This window comes from Emys orbicularis, chromosome 7, assembly GCF_028017835.1.
Source record: "Emys orbicularis isolate rEmyOrb1 chromosome 7, rEmyOrb1.hap1, whole genome shotgun sequence".
Taxonomy (NCBI): Eukaryota; Metazoa; Chordata; order Testudines; family Emydidae; genus Emys; species Emys orbicularis.
Genome location: NC_088689.1, coordinates 131,860,671 through 131,878,744, shown reverse-complemented (window position 1 = coordinate 131,878,744; position 18,074 = coordinate 131,860,671). Strand labels below are relative to the sequence as shown.

The 18,074-nt window shown below is 44.5% G+C and overlaps 1 protein-coding gene and 1 long non-coding RNA gene across 3 annotated transcripts in view; one reads left to right on the top strand and one right to left on the bottom strand.

Annotated features, from left to right (window-relative positions):
• Positions 1-774: 774 nt before the first annotated feature.
• LOC135881443 (uncharacterized) lies at positions 775-12,194 on the bottom strand. The gene is made up of 3 exons (XR_010561542.1): positions 12,165-12,194; positions 11,773-11,828; positions 775-858 (listed from the first exon to the last, which is right to left on the bottom strand). It is a non-coding gene; the product is annotated as an uncharacterized LOC135881443 (long non-coding RNA).
• Positions 12,195-12,328: 134 nt separating this feature from the next.
• The window catches only part of CCDC51 (coiled-coil domain containing 51), a 31,422-nt gene continuing 25,676 nt past the window's right edge, over positions 12,329-18,074 (top strand). Inside the window, exon 1 of one of the 2 annotated variants that reach the window (XM_065408156.1) lies at positions 12,329-12,396. Coding sequence is in view for 1 of the 2 variants with exons in the window: in XM_065408155.1 (XP_065264227.1) it covers positions 17,488-17,512 (25 nt within the window). In the remaining variant the exon portion in view is untranslated. Of the gene's footprint in view, positions 12,397-17,429; positions 17,513-18,074 lie in introns of those variants that run through there. The other variant, XM_065408155.1, reaches the window with a different exon arrangement.

Below are 18,074 nucleotides of genomic sequence, written 5' to 3'. Positions count from 1 at the left end.
TTTTATTTTTATAATAAAACAGTGTTGGTGAGATGAAGTAGTAATGGGATTGTCAACGGGCACAGTTATTAGAATGGACTAGTTTGTGTCTGTCCAGGCAGACCAATGAATCTATTGAGCTAATTGATTGTAATAAGTTTAGTTATACTGAATATTGTAAATCACTCAGGACTGGTGCTCAAACAACTAAAACAGATGAAGTAAGAAATCTTAATTGAATCATTCTGGTTTCCATTTGTTGCTCACATATTCTTGTGTGTGTGTTTAATAACTTGAGTAATTTGCAATTAAAACCAGCTCACTTTGGAACGTAAAATAACGAAGGCTGTCAAGTGCAGGCATTAACTGCAATTAATTAACTGAAAGCAAAATTAATGCATTAACTTTTTTAACACATTAATTGCATACCTGGGGCAGGGTGGGAGACATTGGCGGCAGGGGGGCTGAAGCAGCCCCAACCCACAGCTTCCTGGGTGATGGGGGGGGACTGGAGCCCTGTGCCACAAACCCCATGGGTGGGAGAGGGAGACTGGAGCCCCCAGTCCCCAGCCCTGACCCTATATTTGAAAATATAGAAAACCCCCAAAAATATTTAAATAAATGGTATTCTTATATTGTTTAACAGTGCGATTAAAACGGCAATTAATCGCTTGACAGCCCTGAAAATAACCTAAAGTATAGTCCTTGTTATGTCAGTGTAGCAAAAAACCATAAAGATAATTCCTTAACTTTTCCTATCCTTAAGGCAAGCCAGTTATTGAGTGGGCCACTTACTAAGGGGGCCTTTCCCAGAAGCTTTTGTCTTCATCTCCTCAAGTTTCTTCTGCTCTTCCTTCTGTTTTTGCTTGAAGGCCAAATCTTCCTGAAGAAAAGTCAACATTTGTTAGCATCTTCCCTCCGACCACTGAAGTGAACTGACAAGGGTTTTGTGAAAAACAGTAAACTGGAGGTAAGCAACTGGAAATCGTAAAATTCCAGAAAACAAAGACCCCCAAAATTATAAATCTCTTCTAAAGAAAGATAGCCATAGAATCATAGAAATGTAAGACTGGAAGGGACCTCAATAGGTCATCTAGTCCAGTGGTTCTCAAACTAGGGCCGCCGCTTGTTCAGGGAAAGCCCCTGGCAGGCCGGGCCTGTTTGTTTACCTGCCGCGTCCACAGGTTCGGCCGATCGCGGCTTCCACGGGCTGCGGTTTGCCGCTCCAGGCCAATGGGGGCTGCAGGAAGCGGCGCAGGCCGAGGGACGTGCTGGCCGCCCTTCCTGCAGCCCCCATTGGCCTGGAGTGGCGAACCGCAGCCCGTGGAAGCCGCGATCGGCCGAACCAGCGGACGCGGCAGGTAAACAAACCGGCCCGGCCTGCCAGGGGCTTTCCCTGAACAAGTGGCAGCCCTAGTTTGAGAACCACTAATTTAGTCCATTCCCGTCACTCAAAGCAGGACTAAGTAGTAACTAGACCATTCCTGACAGGTGTTTGTCTAACCTGTTCTTAAAAACCTCCAATGACGGAGATTCCACAAACTCCCTAGGCCAACGGTTCTCAAACTGTGGGTCGGGACCCCAAAGTGGGTCACCACCACATTTTAATGGGGTCGCCAGGGCTGTTAAACTTGCTGGGGCCCGGGGCTGAAGCCAAAATCCAAGCCCCATGAAGTCCTCAAGCTTCGGCACCCCCCACGGTGGGGGGCTCAGGCTCCAGTCCCTCTCTCTGGGGTCTTGTAGTAATTTTTGTTGTCAGAAGGGGGTCGCGGTACAATGAAGTTTGAGAAACCCTGCCCTAGGCAATTTGTTCCAGTGGTTAACCACCCTGACAGTTAGGAGGTTTTTCCTAATGTCCAGCCTAAACCTCCTTTGCTGCAATTTAAGCCCATTGCTTCTTGTCCTATCCTCAGAGGTTAAGAACAATTCTTCTCCCTCCTCCTTGTAACACCCTTTTATATATTTGAAAATTGTTATCATGTGTGTGTCCCCCACCCCGCCAGTCTCTTCTCCATACTGAACAACCCCAATTTTTTTTTTTTTTCCCAATTTTCCCTCATGTCATGTTTTCTAGACCTTTAATCATTTTTGTTGCTCTCTTCTGGGCTTTTATTGGACACAGTACTCCAGTTGAGGTCTAATCAGTGCAGAGTGCAGCAGAATTACTTATTGTGTCTTGCTTACAACACTCCTGCTAATACATCCCAGAATTATGTTCCCTTTTTTGCAACAGCGTTATGCTGATGATTCATATTTAGCTTGGGATCCATTATGACCTCTAGATCCCTTTCCGTAGTACTCCTTCCTATGAAGTCATTTCTCATTTTGTATGTGTGCAATTGATTATTCCTTCCTAAATGGAGTGCTTTGCATTTGTCCTTATTGAATTTCATCCTATTAACTTCAGACCATTTCTCCAGTTTGTCCAGATCATTTTGAATTTTAATCCTATCCTCCAAAGCACTTGCAACCCCTCCCAGCTTGGTATCATCCACAAACTTCAGAAGTGTACTCTCTATGCCATTATCTAAATCATTGATGAAGATATTGAACAGAACTGGATCAGGACTGATCCCTGAGGGACCCTTGATATGCCCTTTCATATAATATTAAATACCCAAAAAGTAACAAAATTAAGGTTGCCCAGTGCTGCCATGAGCCCTACCAGAATATGGAGAGTGGCTAAACTAACCTCTGGAAACCAGGAAATAAGAAGTTAAATACGTACCAGACTCTCAATATAACCTTAACCCTGCCCTTTTTGAGCAATACCCAACATGCCAACAGCACACACAGCTCCTGTAAGGATGGAGTGCTGCTAAGGAACACTGTTACAGGTTGGCTAAAAAACAAACAAACAATCAATTTAACTTAAAAAAAATCCACCCCAAAGTGTTATTTTTAATTGAAATTAAATTACTTGTCCTTTTTAAAATAAAACCATTTTAAAATTAAATCTGAAGATATGACGACATATGTTAAGGGCTAAATATACTACAATCTATTAGAATCTTTTATATTAAATAGAAAGTATTGAACAGTATATGTCTGCTGCTTAAATGTTGAAGAACATCAGACTACTGAACTGGTAGAAGTCACCGATTAAGCATCTGGAATCAGAGTCTGTTGATGTGCTAAACAAAACTGACCGCACTAGCCTCTTCTGTAGGTGTAAAGAGAATATTTTTTTCTTTTCAGTTTATTCAACTAGTTCAGTTCAACAATTAGTTAATTGAAAGTTAAGAAACCGATTGGGAGCTGAAAGAGCTGGAAAGCTTGTTTTTCTCTTGCAGTCTATGAATGAAAAAAAAAAAATAGGTGTGAAAGGATGAGATCTACTAATTCTAAAATCTTGAAGGACATGAAGGCCAGAAACAGTCAGTTCAATTAACTAACTACAGTTACTACTTCCTTTGTTTAAAAAATCAGTTTGTTTTAAATGCAAATGCATGTTGTGTTAAACCTAAGAAAAAAGTATGTAGCCAGCACATTTAAGGTTGTTTGATTTAATATAAATGCATTTTAAAATGCAGTTTTTATGCATTTTAAAATAATTCTAATTTCCATCCAAATGCAGCTGGACACAACTCATGAGCACAAAATTAATAATCAAGTAAATGAGAAATGCATCATTTATGATTTCCTAGCATAATAAAAATGTAAAACTTAAGAATCTGAATAAATGCATATTAAGTTATGTAATTGCTTAAATAAGTCTGCATCAATAGTGTATCCTCCTTGTTAGCAAGAAGTATCAAGTTTAGCATAAAGGCAATACTTAGTTACAAATTAAAATCTTGTAATGGTTACCAACCAATGAGAATCAACTTTTTCTTTAGGAAAATAACCAAAACAACAAATGCAAAACAAAATTAAAATAAATTATTTAAATCAAGAATTCCTGCTTGCTGATTTAAACCACGATTAAAATCTGACTTGTACTGGTTTGATTTAAAACAATCCAACCTGAGAAGGGATGCAATATATTAGTAGAATGGTGGGTGACAAACATGTTAGTGATGCATTTTGTATTTTAAAATGATTATGCTCTTTAAAACAATCTCCATGACAGGACGACTCCTGGGCACCTCTATTGATGCAATCTATACAACTCAGCACTGAGAGGAGACATACCTGATCCCGCAAGACGCACATGCACTTCTCTTCACATCATAGCAACAACTCTGCCAAGATGCTCCAACTAATCATTCCACCATTTAATAGAGCTACACCTAACAGTGAACGCATGTGGAGTGAATGCAGATAAATGCTGGAATTCAAATTTGTGGAATACCACCAACCCAGTGGCACAGGCCATGTCTATACGTACAGCTGCACCACTGCAGCGCATCTGGTGAAGAAGCTCTATGACAGTGGCTCTCAAACTTTTTTACTGGTGACCCCTTTCACACAGCAAGCCTCTGAGTGTGACCCCCCCCTTATAAATTAAAAACACTTTAAAATATATTTAATACCATTATAAATGCTGGAGGCAAAGCGGGGTTTGAGGTGGAGGTTGACAGCTTGCAACCCCCCAATGTAATAACCTCACGACCCCCTGAGGGGTCCCAACCCCCAGTTTGAGAACCCCTGCTCTATGACAATGGAAGAGCTATCCTGTCGGCATAGTAAAATCACCTCCACAAATGGCAAAAGCTATGTCAGAAGGAGAAGCTCTCGTTCCACATATCTACCTATAGATTAACAGATTTTAAGCCCAGAAGCGAACCATTAAGTAGCCATAAAATGCTATTCATATCAGTGAAAATTCTGCTGCAAATCTGGATTAGAGTAGGGAGAGACCACTGTCCACAACTAAGGCTTGGTCTACAATACAAACTTATGTCAGTAAAACTACGTTGCTCAGGGTTGTGGATTTTCTACACCCTGAAACAACGTAGTTATATCAACCTAACCACTAGTGTAGACAGTACTACCACCTCTTGGAAAGGTGGAGTACCTATGCCAACGGGAAAGCTTCTTCATTCGCTGTAGCATCTTCACTAAGCGCTACAGCAGCACAGCTGCTGCAGTGCTCTAAACGTAGGCAAGCCCTGCTACAAGCTTGTCTACAAGAAGGCGACGTCGCAGACCAAAAAGTTAGTGAGTCTGGGATTTACAACAGCGGCAGCTGCTTAATGGCTCTATGCAGAGTCTCAGCACATTCCATTAGCCAGAGTTTCTCAAATGCGGCCACTGTGGCTGCATGCGGCCACAACAGCCTCCTGGGCAGAGATGGGGGAGGGGGCAAAGTAGTGGTCACTCCCTGCAGTACTGAGGGGCTCCGGGGCAAGCTTAACCCCCTTCTTCTCCCATCAGCCTTGGGGCTCTGGTGGCCGGCTCTGAGCTTCAGGCCCCACTCTCCCAGCTTCAGGGCTCTGGGCTTCACCCACCCCTGCTCCAGCCATAGGGCTCCAGCTCTGGGCTTCAGCCCAGGGTAGCAGGGTTTCAGCAGTGCCAGCCTTACCTGGTGCCGTGGTCAAGAGGCAAGCAGGGGGGTGAGAGGCCACAGAAGGGAGCTTGGGGTGACTGACTACGTATCTGTATTTCAATCGTGCTTACTCTGGGTGACACCCACAGCTAGCCTTTCTGGTACAAAAATGAAGAAGCCAGATGGTTTTGCTGATGGGCCATCAGCAAAGCCAATGGATCCTGGTAGAACTTAACCTTCCTGTGAAAGTTTTGGCCAGCCTGGAAGCAATGGCTGCTATAACACTGCAAGAGCATGTGACCAGACCACATGTCTCTGGATTCCATCTTGGGATGTCAGTATTTTTTCCACAAACCAGTCTGGGAATCAAGTTTTGAAACAAAGGGTTCCTGCCATATGCTAATGCTATATAAGGTAGGGACTGACATAGTCTGTTGTTCTTCACTCCCCACATAAGAAGACTCCTGGAAATACCTGAGGAACAAAGACCGAACTGGGGGAAGTGCTGGACCCAGGCTAACAGGATTTCTAGCCTGTATATCAGTGGTCACCAACCAGTCGATCGTGATCGTCTGGTCGATCCTAGAGGATCTCCCAGTTGATCGTGATCTCTGACAGCTCAGCAGGGCTGCCGCTAAGACAGGATCCCTGCCTGCCCCAACCCCACACCGCTCCCGGAAGTGGCCAGCGCAGCCCCGGGGGCAGGGGTCTCCCTCCACGCGCTGCTCCTGCCTGCAAGCGCTGCTCCCGCAGCTTCCATTGGCTGGGAACAGGGAGCTGCGGACAATGGGAGCTGCAGGGGTGGTACTTGCACAGAGCGGCAGTGCACAGAGCCACATGCCCCCCCGGCCGGGGCCGCAAGGGTGAGTTGGCCCCTTCTGGGAGCAGCGTGGGACCGGGGTAGACAGGGAGCCTGCCTTAGCAGCAGTCACGCTGGACCACCGACCGGGAGCTGCCGGAGGTAAGTGCTGCCCGGCAGGAGGCTGCACCCCAAACCCTGACCCCTCTCCCACAGCCAGCACCCCCACCCCCTTCCGCCCCCCAATACTCTGCCACAGCCTGGAGCCCTCTCCTGCACCTAAACTCCCTCCCAGAGCTTGCACCCCACTCACTCCTGCACCCCAACTCCCTGCCCCAGGCTCAGCCCAGAGCCCCCACCCACAGTGAACTCCTCAGCTCCAGCCCAGTGCCCACACCCCCTCCTGAACCCCAAACCCCTATCGCAGCCCGGTGAAAGTGAGTGAGGGTAGGGGACAGCAAGTAACGGGGGGGGGGGAATAGAGTGAGTGGGGTGGGGCTTTCGGTAATGGGTGGCGTAGATCCTGGGTTGCCCTTAAACTCAAAAAGTAACCTTGGGTGTAAAAAGGTTGGAGACCACTGCTGTATATGTAGACCTGAGAAACCCAAGCTCTAAAACTAATGCAGCTTGTGCCTTAAGAATCTAAGTCTGCCTGTACCATCAGTTAGGGTGAGAATCCGCTAATTCATATCCAATCAATTAAGCTTAATATACTAGATTGATGTGGGTTTTTTTTTATTTGCTAGGTAATCTGCTTTGATCTGTTTGCTATCCCTTATAATCACTTAAAATCTATCTTTTGTAGTTAATACACTTATTTTTGTTTTATCTAAACCAGTGAGGTTGAGTGAAATGCATGTGAAATCGTAGCTCAAGGGGAAAAGGCTGTTGCATATTCCTCTCCACATTGAGGGGGAGGTGAACTGGACAATAAATTCATAATGATTGGAGTTTGGACCACGGCAGGACAGTACAGCTCTGGGGTCCTAGGCTGGGAAGCTGGTGGTTATTTTGGCTGTAGCCTCTCTATTGTTGATTCACATGCAGTGGCTGGTCAGAGAACCTGCATGTAACTGCAGCTGGGTCGGTATGTCCCTGTGTGTATGCTGTTGGAAGTGTAAGACCGAGAGCGTGTCTGCAGCTTGTCACAGCAGCACAGTGTGAGAGGGAGCCAAGGCTGGTGGGTCAGAGGGCTCAGTGGCAACCCAGGGGGAACCCGTCACAGTGCATATTTGTTTTTCCTAAAGCTAAGCTCCTGGCCCTCAGAGACCATGTACGGGCTTTGGAGACCAGAGTGGCTGAACTGGAGGAGCTAATGGAGACAGAGAGGTACATAGATGAGACTTTCTGGGACACAGTAGATCGGTCCCACCCCTGGTCTGACAGCCTCTGTGCTGTTGAGGAGGATGAAAGTCTCAGGGAAGGAGAACATCCAACTGGAGCAGAGGGAAACGATCCCATAGTTGGGACCCAGATGATGATGTGGTATCCTCAGTGCACGAGGATACCTCTCGGGGGGAGGGAACTCCAGTTATTAGGAAGAGACAGGTAATGGTTATGGGGGATTCGATCATTAGAAATATAGATAGCTGGATTTGCGATGACCGGGAGAACCACATGGTGACTTGCCTGCCTGTGCAAAGGTTGCAGATCTCTCAAGACATCTAGAAGGACTTATGTGTAGTGCAGGGGAGGAGCCAGTGGTTGTGGTACATGTAGGTACCAGTGACATAGGGAAGGATAGGAGAGAGGTCCTGGAGGCCAAATTTAGGCTGCTAGGTAAGAGATTGAAGTCCAGAACCTCCATGGTAGCATTCTCTGAAATGCTTCCAGTTCCACGCGCAGGGCCAGTTAGACAAACAGAACTGCAGGGTCTCAATACGTGGATGAGACGATGGTGTAGGGAGGAGTTTAGATTAGGAACAGGGGAAACTTTTGGGAAAGGGGGAGCCTATACAGGAAAGATGGGCTCCACCTAAACCAAAATGGAATCCGACTGCTGGCACTTAAAATTAAAAAGATCAGAGAGAAGTTTTAAACTAAGGGCTGGGGGAAAGCCAACAGGTGCAGAGGAGCACATGGTTCAGACAGAGACATCCCTTAGGGGAGGATCTATTAATGGAGATTCTCTATGTCATAGTAAGGAGGAGAGGATGGAAGATGATAAAATACAGGTAGGATCTGATGAGAAACAGTCAAATGAAAAAAAGTCCCATTCAATTACATCATGTAATGGCAGACAGCTAAAAAGTGACAAGTTATTAAAGTGTTAATATACAAATACTAGAAGAATAAATAATAAGATGGGTGAACTAGAGTGCCTCATATTAAATGAGGATATTTATATAATAGGCATCACAGAAACTTGGTGAAATGAGAATAATCAATGGGACAAAGTAATATCAGGGGACAAAATATAGCAGAAGGACAGAACAGGTTGTGCTGGTTGGGGAGTGGCACTATATGTGAAAAAAAGCATAGAATCAAATGAAGTAAAAATCTTAAATGAACCAAAGTGTACCACAGAATCTCTATGGATAGTAATGCAATGTTCTAATAATAAGAATATAGTAGTAGGGCTATATTACTGACCACCTGACCACAATGGTGATAGTGACTTTGAAATGCTCAGGGAGATTAGAGAAGCTATAATAATGAAAAAAAAATTAAAAAACCCAAAAAAACAATAACAAAACTTGATAATAATGGGGGATTTCAACTATCCCCATAGTGACTAGGTGCATGTCAACTCAGGATGGGATGCAGAGATAAAATTTCTAGACACCACTAATGACTGCTTCTTGGAGCAGCTAGTCCTGGAACCCACAAAAGGAGAGGCAATTCTTGATTTAGTCCTAAATGGAGCACAGGAACTGGTCAAAGAGGTGAATATAGCAAGACCGCTTGGTAATAGTGACCATAATATAATTAGATTTAACATCCCGGTGGCGGGGAAAACACCACAACAGCCCAACACTGTAGCATTTAATTTCAGAAAGGGGGACTACACAAAAATGAGGAAGTTAGTTAAACAGAAATTAAAAGGTACAGTACCAAAAGTGAAATCCCTGCAAGCTGAATGGAAACTTTTTAAAGATGCCATAATAGAGGCTCAACTTAAATATATACCCCCAAATTAAAAAACATTGTAAGAGAACCAAAAAAGTGCCACCATGGCAAAACAAAAAAGTAAAAGAAGCAGTGAGACACAAAAAGTCATCCTTTAAAAAGTGGAAGTTAAATCCTAGTGAGGAAAATAGAAAGGAGTATAAACCCTGGCAAACGAAGTGTAAAAATATAATTAGGAAGGCCAAAAAATTTGAAGAAGAACAGCTAGCCAAAGACTCAAAAAGTAATAGCAAAAAAAAAATTTAAGTACAACAGAAGCAGAAATCCTGCTAAACAACCAGTGGAGCCACTGGATGATTGAGATGCTGAAGGAGTACTCAAGGATGATATGGCCATTGCAGAGTAATTAAATGAATTCTTTGCATCCGTCTTCACGGCTGAGGATGTGAGGGAGATTCCCAAACCTGAGCCATTCTTTTTAGGTGACAAATCTGAGGAACTGTCCCAGACTGAGGTGTCATTAGAGGTGGTTTTGGAACAAACTGATGAACTAAACAGTAATAAGTCACCAGGACCAGATGGTATTCATCCAAGAGTTCTGAAGGAACTCAAATGTGAAATTACAGAACTACTAACTGTAGTTTGTAACCTATCATTTAAATCAGCTTCTGTACCAAATGACTGGAGAATAGCTAAGTGATGCCATTTTTTAAAAAGGGCTCCAGAGATGATCCCTGCAATTACAGGCCAGTAAGCCTGACTTCAGTACCGGGCATGAACATGATTTGTTGGGGAAGAGTCAACATGACTTTTGTAAAGGGAAATCATTCCTCACCAATCTACTAGACTTCTTTGAGGGGGTCAACAAGCATGTGGATAAGGGGGATCCAGTGGATCTAGTATACTTAGATTGTCAGAAAGCCTTGTGACAAGGCCCCTCAACAAAGGCTCTTGTGCAAAGTAAGCTGTCATGGGATAAGAGGGAAGGTCCTCTCATGGACTGCTATCTGGTTAAAAGATAGGAAACAAAGGGTAGCAGTTTTCAGAATGGAGAGAGGTAAATAGTGGTGCCCCCCAGTGGTCTGTACTGGGACCAGTCCTAGTCAATATATTCATAAATGATCTGGAAAAAGGGGTAAACAGTGACATGGCAAAATATGCAGATGATACAAAAACTACTCAAGACAGTTAAGTCCCAGGCAGACTGTGAAGAACTACAGAAGGATCACTCAAAACTGGGTGACTGGGCAACAAAATGGCAGATGAAATTCAATGTTGGTAAATGAAAAGTAATGCGCATTGGAAAACATAATCCCAACTATACATATAAAATGATGAGGTCTAAATTAGCTGTTACCATTCAAGAAAGATCTTGGAGTCATTGTGGATAGTTCTCTGAAAACATCTACTCAATGGGCAGCTGTAGTCAATAAAGCAAACAGAACGTTGGGCATCATTAAGAAAGGGACAGATAATAAGACAGAAAATATCATATTGCCTCTATGTAAATCCATGTTACACCCACATCTTGAATATTCCATGCAGATGTGGTCGCCCCATCTCAAAAAAGATATATTGGAATTGGAAAATATTTAGAAAAGGGCAACAAAAATGATTAGGGGTATGAGTGTCTGCCATATGAGGAGAGATTAATAAGACTGGGACTTTTCAGCTTGGAAAAGAGATGACTAAGAGGGGATATGATAGTAGTCTATAAACTCAAAACTGGTGTGGAGAAAGTAAATAGGGAAGTGTTAATTACTTCTTCTCATAACACGAACTAGGGGTCACCAAATAAAATTAATAGGCAGTAGGTTTAAAACAAACAAAAGGAAGTGTTTTTTCACACAATGCACAATCAACCTGTAGAACTCCTTGCCAGAGGATGTTGTGAAGACCAAGACTATAACAGGGTTCAAAAAAGAACTAGATAAGTTCACAGAGAATAGGTCCATCAATAGCTATTAGCCAGGATGAGCTGGGATGGTGTCCCTAGCTTCTGGTAAAGAGAGGCTGGAAATGGGAAACACAGGATTCATCACTTGATGATGACCTGTTCTGTTCATTCCCTCTGGGGCACCTGGCATTGGCCAATGCCAGAAGATACTGGGCTAGATGGCCCTTAGGCCATACTGGGTCGGACCATTCTCATGCTTGCAGGGAGCCGCTGGAGGTGAGCACCCCCGCATCTGGCACCACAAGCTCCTCCTGCACCCCAACCCCCTGCCCCAAGCATTTCAGGAAAATTTGTCAGACCAGCCACCAATAAGAGTTGGTGGCTGCACTCTGAGGCCACCAAAAATTTTGTTGTGAGAACCCCTGCATTAGACCACAGCCTCACTATGACCACTTTACCAGTCAAATTTATCTCCACAAAACCCAGTTACAGGTGCCACTGCTCCCCCCAACCCTATTCCAAGGTGAGCAAAGTCCCCTCCCGGTAGCCAGACCCTCAGCCCGCCCACGAAGGGAAGAGCTCAGCACTGACTCCCACCTCGTCCATGTCCTTTGCCTGTTTCTTCGGTTGCTTCAGAGGTTTCTTCTTACCACCTACACCAAAGGAAAAGGAAACAGTGAGGCGCAGAGCCGGGTGTTCGCATGCGAACCCCCCACCCCCGGACCCTTTACGGGAGGAGGGAGAAAAGAGGCGAGCTGCACTCGCCCCGGAGCCCTCACGGGGAGAAAGGGAAAAGAGGGGGGGAGCGCGAGCGGCGCCCACTCCAGAGCCACGCACGAAGGGACGGCGGGAACACAAAACCCACAAGTCTCTGTTTCCTCTGGGACCGATCCGGGAAATGGGACGGGCTCAGCCTTTAGCCGCATTAAAGCGAACCCTAAGGGCCGGCAGGAGAAAAGGGAACACTAGCTTTCTAGAGACCCCGTTACCGTCTCTGCCCGACATAGCGTGGCTCAAGTCTCAGCACCCTCACAAGCACAGCGCTATCCCGGAAGTACAAGCCCGTCGGCTTATCACTTCCGTCTGACTTTATGCGGCCACCATACGGTTTCAGGTGCCCGCTTCCGAGTTCACCCGAGAGTGGTCAGCACTGCGCGTGCCCGAGATAGGCGAGACAAGGGTGTGGAACCGCGGCACGCGCAGAGAAGGGGAGCCGGGCAGGTACCGACGAGGGGTTGCAGGGAGATGGGTGGAACGCGCGGGGAGAATTGGAGGGAGGGGTGAGCCGGGGGGCGTAGAGGGAGTATTGGAGGGAGGCACGGAGGGGGTAGAGGGAGTATTGGGGGAAATGCTTATGAGATTAATCTCAATGGTCTGCATTATGCAAGAGTTCAGACTAGTTTGTCATGAATTACATGGAGATTTACATGTAAATCTCTTAGTTTAGAAATTGTATAAATATCAATAATTGCCTTTCTTTGAATTCTTTTTTGAGGTGAGCCCAGTCTTTTGACTCCTTCTGGCACAGTAGTTTTTAAGGTTTCAAAGTTGAAAATGGATTGAATATTAATTTATATCATGGTTTTTGTAAAATCTAAAGTCCTATTTGACATAACATGTGAAGATGAGCAACTGAATATTGCAACATGTGCAAGTGCTTATGTACAAGTGCTAGAAGTCTAAATACGAAGATTAGGGGTTAGGCCCCATCCGGAAGAGGCGGGGCCTCTCAAGATTTAAAGGGCCCGGAGCTCCTGTCACTGCAGGGAGCCCCGAGCCCTTTAAATCCCAGCCCAAGCCCGGCCGCCGGCTCTTGCTGGTACGCCGTACCAGATCGTACTGGCTTACTTTCACCTCTGACGAAGATGGGTGAAATGAGAGTAGTGATAATAAAGGCATCTTGGTAGAATGAGGATAATCAATGGGACATGGTCATACAGTAAAAGCTTTTTTAACTGGCATGCTGGGGGAACGAGGGGTTCTGGTAAATTAAAAATGCCAGTTAACTCAGAGGGAGGGGTTTGGGGTGGACTTGTGCATGGGAGGGGCTGCGTGGGAGGGAGTTTGGGTCCGGGAAGGGGGGGTGCTCACCTCCGGCAGCTCCCCGTCCCTGCTGCTCCTGGCGGAGGCACGGCCAGGCAGCTCTGCAAGCAGGTACACTGTCTCCATCTGCAGGCGCCACCCCCTGCAGCTCCCATTGGCTGCGGTTCCCGGCCAATGGGCTGGGAGCTGTGGAGTCAGCGCTCAGGGAGGGGGGGACAGTGGCAGAGTGCCTGCAGAGCCACCTGGCCGCACCTCCACCAGGAGCAGCAGGGACAGGGAGCTGCTTGCAGGGAGCCGCTGGAGGTGAGTGCCCCCCCTCATCCAGCACCCCAAGCCCTTCCTGTGCCCCAACCCCCTGCCCCAAGCCCCCTCCCGGACCCAAACTCCCTCCCAGAGCACGCCCCGCAGCCCCTCCCACACCCCAGCCCCCTGCCGGCCCCGCACCAACCACACTATAAACCGGACTTTCAGTGCAGATCAGAAATGCCAGTTTATAGAGGTTGCCAGTTGGTGAAGTGTCAGATAAAAAAGCTTTTACTGTCCCAGGGTACAAAATATGTAGGAATGACAGAGTAGGGTGCACTGGTGAGGGAGTGGCACTGTATGTGAAAGAAAGCATAGATTCAAATAAAGTAAAAATCTTAAATGAATCAAATTGTACCCTAAAATCTCTATGGATAGAAATTCCATGCTTGAACAATCATAGTATTGCAGTAGGAGTATACTATGGACCACCTGACCAGGATGATGATTGTGAAATGCTCAGGGAGATTAGAGTGGCTGCAAATGCAGGAAATGCAATAATGCAGGATTTCAACTATTCTCATGTTGACTAGGTACACTTGGAGCAGCCTGTCTTGGATACCACAATAGGAGAGGCAGTTCTTAATGTAGTCCTAAGTTTAGCATAGCATCTGGTCCAGGGGGTGACTATAGCTGAACTGCTTGGGGAAAAATGCCTAAGAAACCTACCACAGTAGCATTTAACTTCAAAAAGGGGAACACAAAAAAAAAAAAAAAAGTGAGTTAAATGGAAATGAAAAGGAACCATCACAACGGTGAAGTGCTTGCAAACTGCATGGAGACTATTTAAAAACACCATAACAGAGACTCAAACTAAATATATACACCAAAAAAACCAGTAAGAGAACCACAAAATGCCACCATGGCTACACAGCAGAGTAAAAGAGTCAGTTAGAAGCTGTGATGGGATGCCCGGTGTGCAACCTGGGACTATGGGACTACTCTGCTCCTTAACTCACCAATCTGAGTTGTCTCTCACAATGCATTACTGGTGACAAACAGCAAATCCCTCCAGGTGCTGTTATCACTCAGTACAACTCCATCCAGCCAGATTGCATGAATGCTCCCAGAGCCATTCACAAATTACACAGAGAAAGGCACCAGCCAAATCCCCCCAGCTGCCAGCCTTATACCACAGGGATGTACCGTCTTGCACCGCTCAAGATCCTTTCTTGTTCAACACTCGCCTTGGCATTGATTACCTCCCTTGTTGTCGTCTCTGGGGAACTAATATCTGGTCGATCTCCAACTCACAGCATATTTTAGTGACAACCGTACAACACAATCTCATAACTTCATATGTACTAAATGATATACATATTTAGATAGAACAATGGCTTTCAGCAGATCATAACCTTTCCCATGATACCTTACACATCATGGTTTATATGAAATATCACATTTATATACAAATGATGAATATGGAGGTTACAGGGTGCTCCCCCGAGGTATAGAGTGTCACAGAAGCAAAAAGGCATCCTTTCAAAATTGGAAGTCAAATCCTAGTGATGAACATAGAAAAGAGCATAAACTCTTAAGTACATCAGAAGCAGGAAGCGTTCCAAACAGTCAGTGGGGCCACTGGACGATCCAAGTGCTAAAGAAGCACTCAAGAAAGACAAGGCCATCTCTTGTTATTAGTTTAGCCAGACTGAGAAGATTGGATCACCATCTATTGAGGTGAAGGCTATCCAAATTCTACAGCCTCCTTTCCCTGTAGAAGGTGGACCAATGTTTGACAAAACCAAAACACTCTACCTTACCCCACTTACCTAGCCAGAGGTTCACTTCCAGAATCTTCTGTCTTCCTTTGCTCATGGGACAGGAAGAATCCGAGAGAAGATCACTTGGACATTTTTCTTCTTCAGCACGCTTTCAAGTTCCCTGAAGTAATCTATTATCTGTGAAATAGTCCATGACACAGTGTCATTACTGCCAATGGATCCCTTCCCATCGACTCAAAAACCTATCCAGTCTTAGAGTACCGAATCCCTAGCCAGGATCATCTGTCTTCCTTGGACGGTTGGAGAAATCTTTGTGGACAAGCTTGATTTTTCTTACAGGTTAGGCTGAGCTGCCATCCACAGAGATGTCCTGTGCATCTCTGAATTCCCTTGGACTATTTGTATCTAAAGAGGTATCTTCCATAATTTCTACACTGAGGACCTGGTATCAATTGGAAACTTCTAGCTGTGTGGAGTTCCTCCCTGTCCTCTTCTTTCTTGTAGCCACAGCCGCACATCCTTGACTGTCTCCCGCCATTTAAAATGCCACCTTGACCTACTGCCTCCGGTGGTTACGAACTGCGAGGCCACTTCTCTGAATTAGTCTCTCCCTGACTCCTTTGGTGGCCAACTCCTGGGAGCAGCTGGATGAATTAACAGGCTACACTCACCTCTGTAGCATTTCCCTGTCTGCCTGTATATATGTAGATGCACACACAGAGCTCCTGGCATTTGGGGGGAGAATGGGAGATCCTGGGATAGAAGGAGGAGAAAATGGGGGGCACACACAGCCCCTGGCATGGTGAGGGGGAGAGAATGGAGGACTGTTTTGGGAGAGGTTAGAATGGAGATCCCGCTTACAGAGGAGTGGGGGAAACAGGGAACACACAGAAACCTTGGCATGAGGGAGGCTGTGTGTAAAAAGAACCGAAAATACTCCTACTTTAAACGTTTGGGTTATTCAGTACTCCTTGAGTGAGATTAAAATAAGTACCCATCTATATTTGTCTCCTATTTGGGTATACTACGTTGTTTTTAAATTTTTACAGTTTACTACCTATGTAATGCCAATAACAAACAATTTGCATCTGCAATGGCTGAGTGACAATCTAAACACAGTCAATGTGAAACTCCTGAGTACAAAAGGCATCTGCAAGCTAATGTGTGTAACACAATCAACCATGCTATGGAAACTTTGCCCGGATGTGAAAAGAGATTGGCATTGCAGAGAGAACGTCAGTTAAATTACTATACGATGAAAACTGGGCTAGAGCCTTAATTACAATTGCAAGCAGGCCACGGTGGATAAAAATCATATTTTTTTTAAAAATAAAAAAAATCTGATTTTTTAAATTTAAATCAGATTTTTTTTGATAATGGTTTTTGAGGGAAAAAACCTATCTAAAATAGTTTTAATTAAGATACATTATAGCTCAAAGATATCTCATCACGGAATAGGGATTATAAATTCTAATTCTATACTATGAGACAATATATTCATGTAATGCTTAAGAAAAGTTTTGTAAATGAGTTCCAATAGTTCATGGATTAGGGACCCAATTTTATGGGGCTCCAGGGGCTTCTGTATAGATTATTTAGGTTAATCTTTTGGGACTCAGTCTAGAAGATACCATCAGAGATGCTTAGTTTTGCAGTTCTCAAACTGTGGATTTGTGTCTCCAGAGATAACGTGCTTGTTAACAGCAAAAATGTTTTTAGATAAATAAATAATATGTCGCGGTGAGAAATAACAGACCTCAACTCTATTGTCCCTCTGCAAATTTGTGTACACAGAGTCAATCCCTTACCTCTCTCTAAAGTGCAAAGTTTCAAAAAGTTCAGTGAATAGAAGATTGTTGGGGCCGGAATAGATCTGGACAAGGAGAAAAAGTCTGGAGATAAATGTGAGAAGAGAGGAACAGGCAGTAGAAACAAAAGTGTAACTGTTTGAGCAGCATATTCCAGAAGTCTTGAGGTCTTTCTGAGTGTAGCCTTCATTGATTTGACATCTTCCATACTATTCTCTCACTAGAAGGGAAAACCTATAATGGCAGCAGGCCGTAAAAGAGACCCAGTTTGGGAATATTTTAATGAAGTTCTTCTACCTGTGCGTAAGACAGGCATGTGTGCAAAATGCAAACAGTGCAATAAAAAAATGGAAGGCCTGGTTGCCCGAATGAAACAACATCATGAGAAGTGTTTCTTCTCAGGCGGAAGCTGTGTTGAAGATGATGAAAGGAACATGTCTGAACATGCAGGATCTTCAGGTTGGTAAACTTTTTTTATTTCATACTTCTTTCTTAAGGACTGCCTGTCTTCCTTCTGGACTATTCTTGAATTCTCATGTTTGAGCAAAAAATACAGCTATTACTCTATGGTACTATCATTTTAGATGCAGTTGTGATAAAAAATAAACAGCTGAAATAAGCAGATCTTCCTTTTACAATTTCACCTTTAAAGTAGTACTGAGTATCAGTGACTGCAATGAGGAATACTAAATGAGCCGTATGGTAATAATAATTAAATAACTTCATTGACTTCTTTTGTTTAGGAGAATCCATCCTTAACATACAGTATTCTGAAGAATATCCAGCTTCAAGATCACCATCATTTTCTATAGTTTCAGAGTTATCTGCCAATGATAGTGTTTCAGTCACATCATGTATGTCACATAGCCACAGTATATCACCTGTAGCAAAAAGAAAAAAAATCTCCCTCATCCAGAAACAACCATAGATAAGTTTGTGATAAGAACCATCAGATTACAAAAAGAGGTAATTGATGAAAAAAATGCCCAGTTTGTTTATGCAACAAACTCTCCTTTCCACG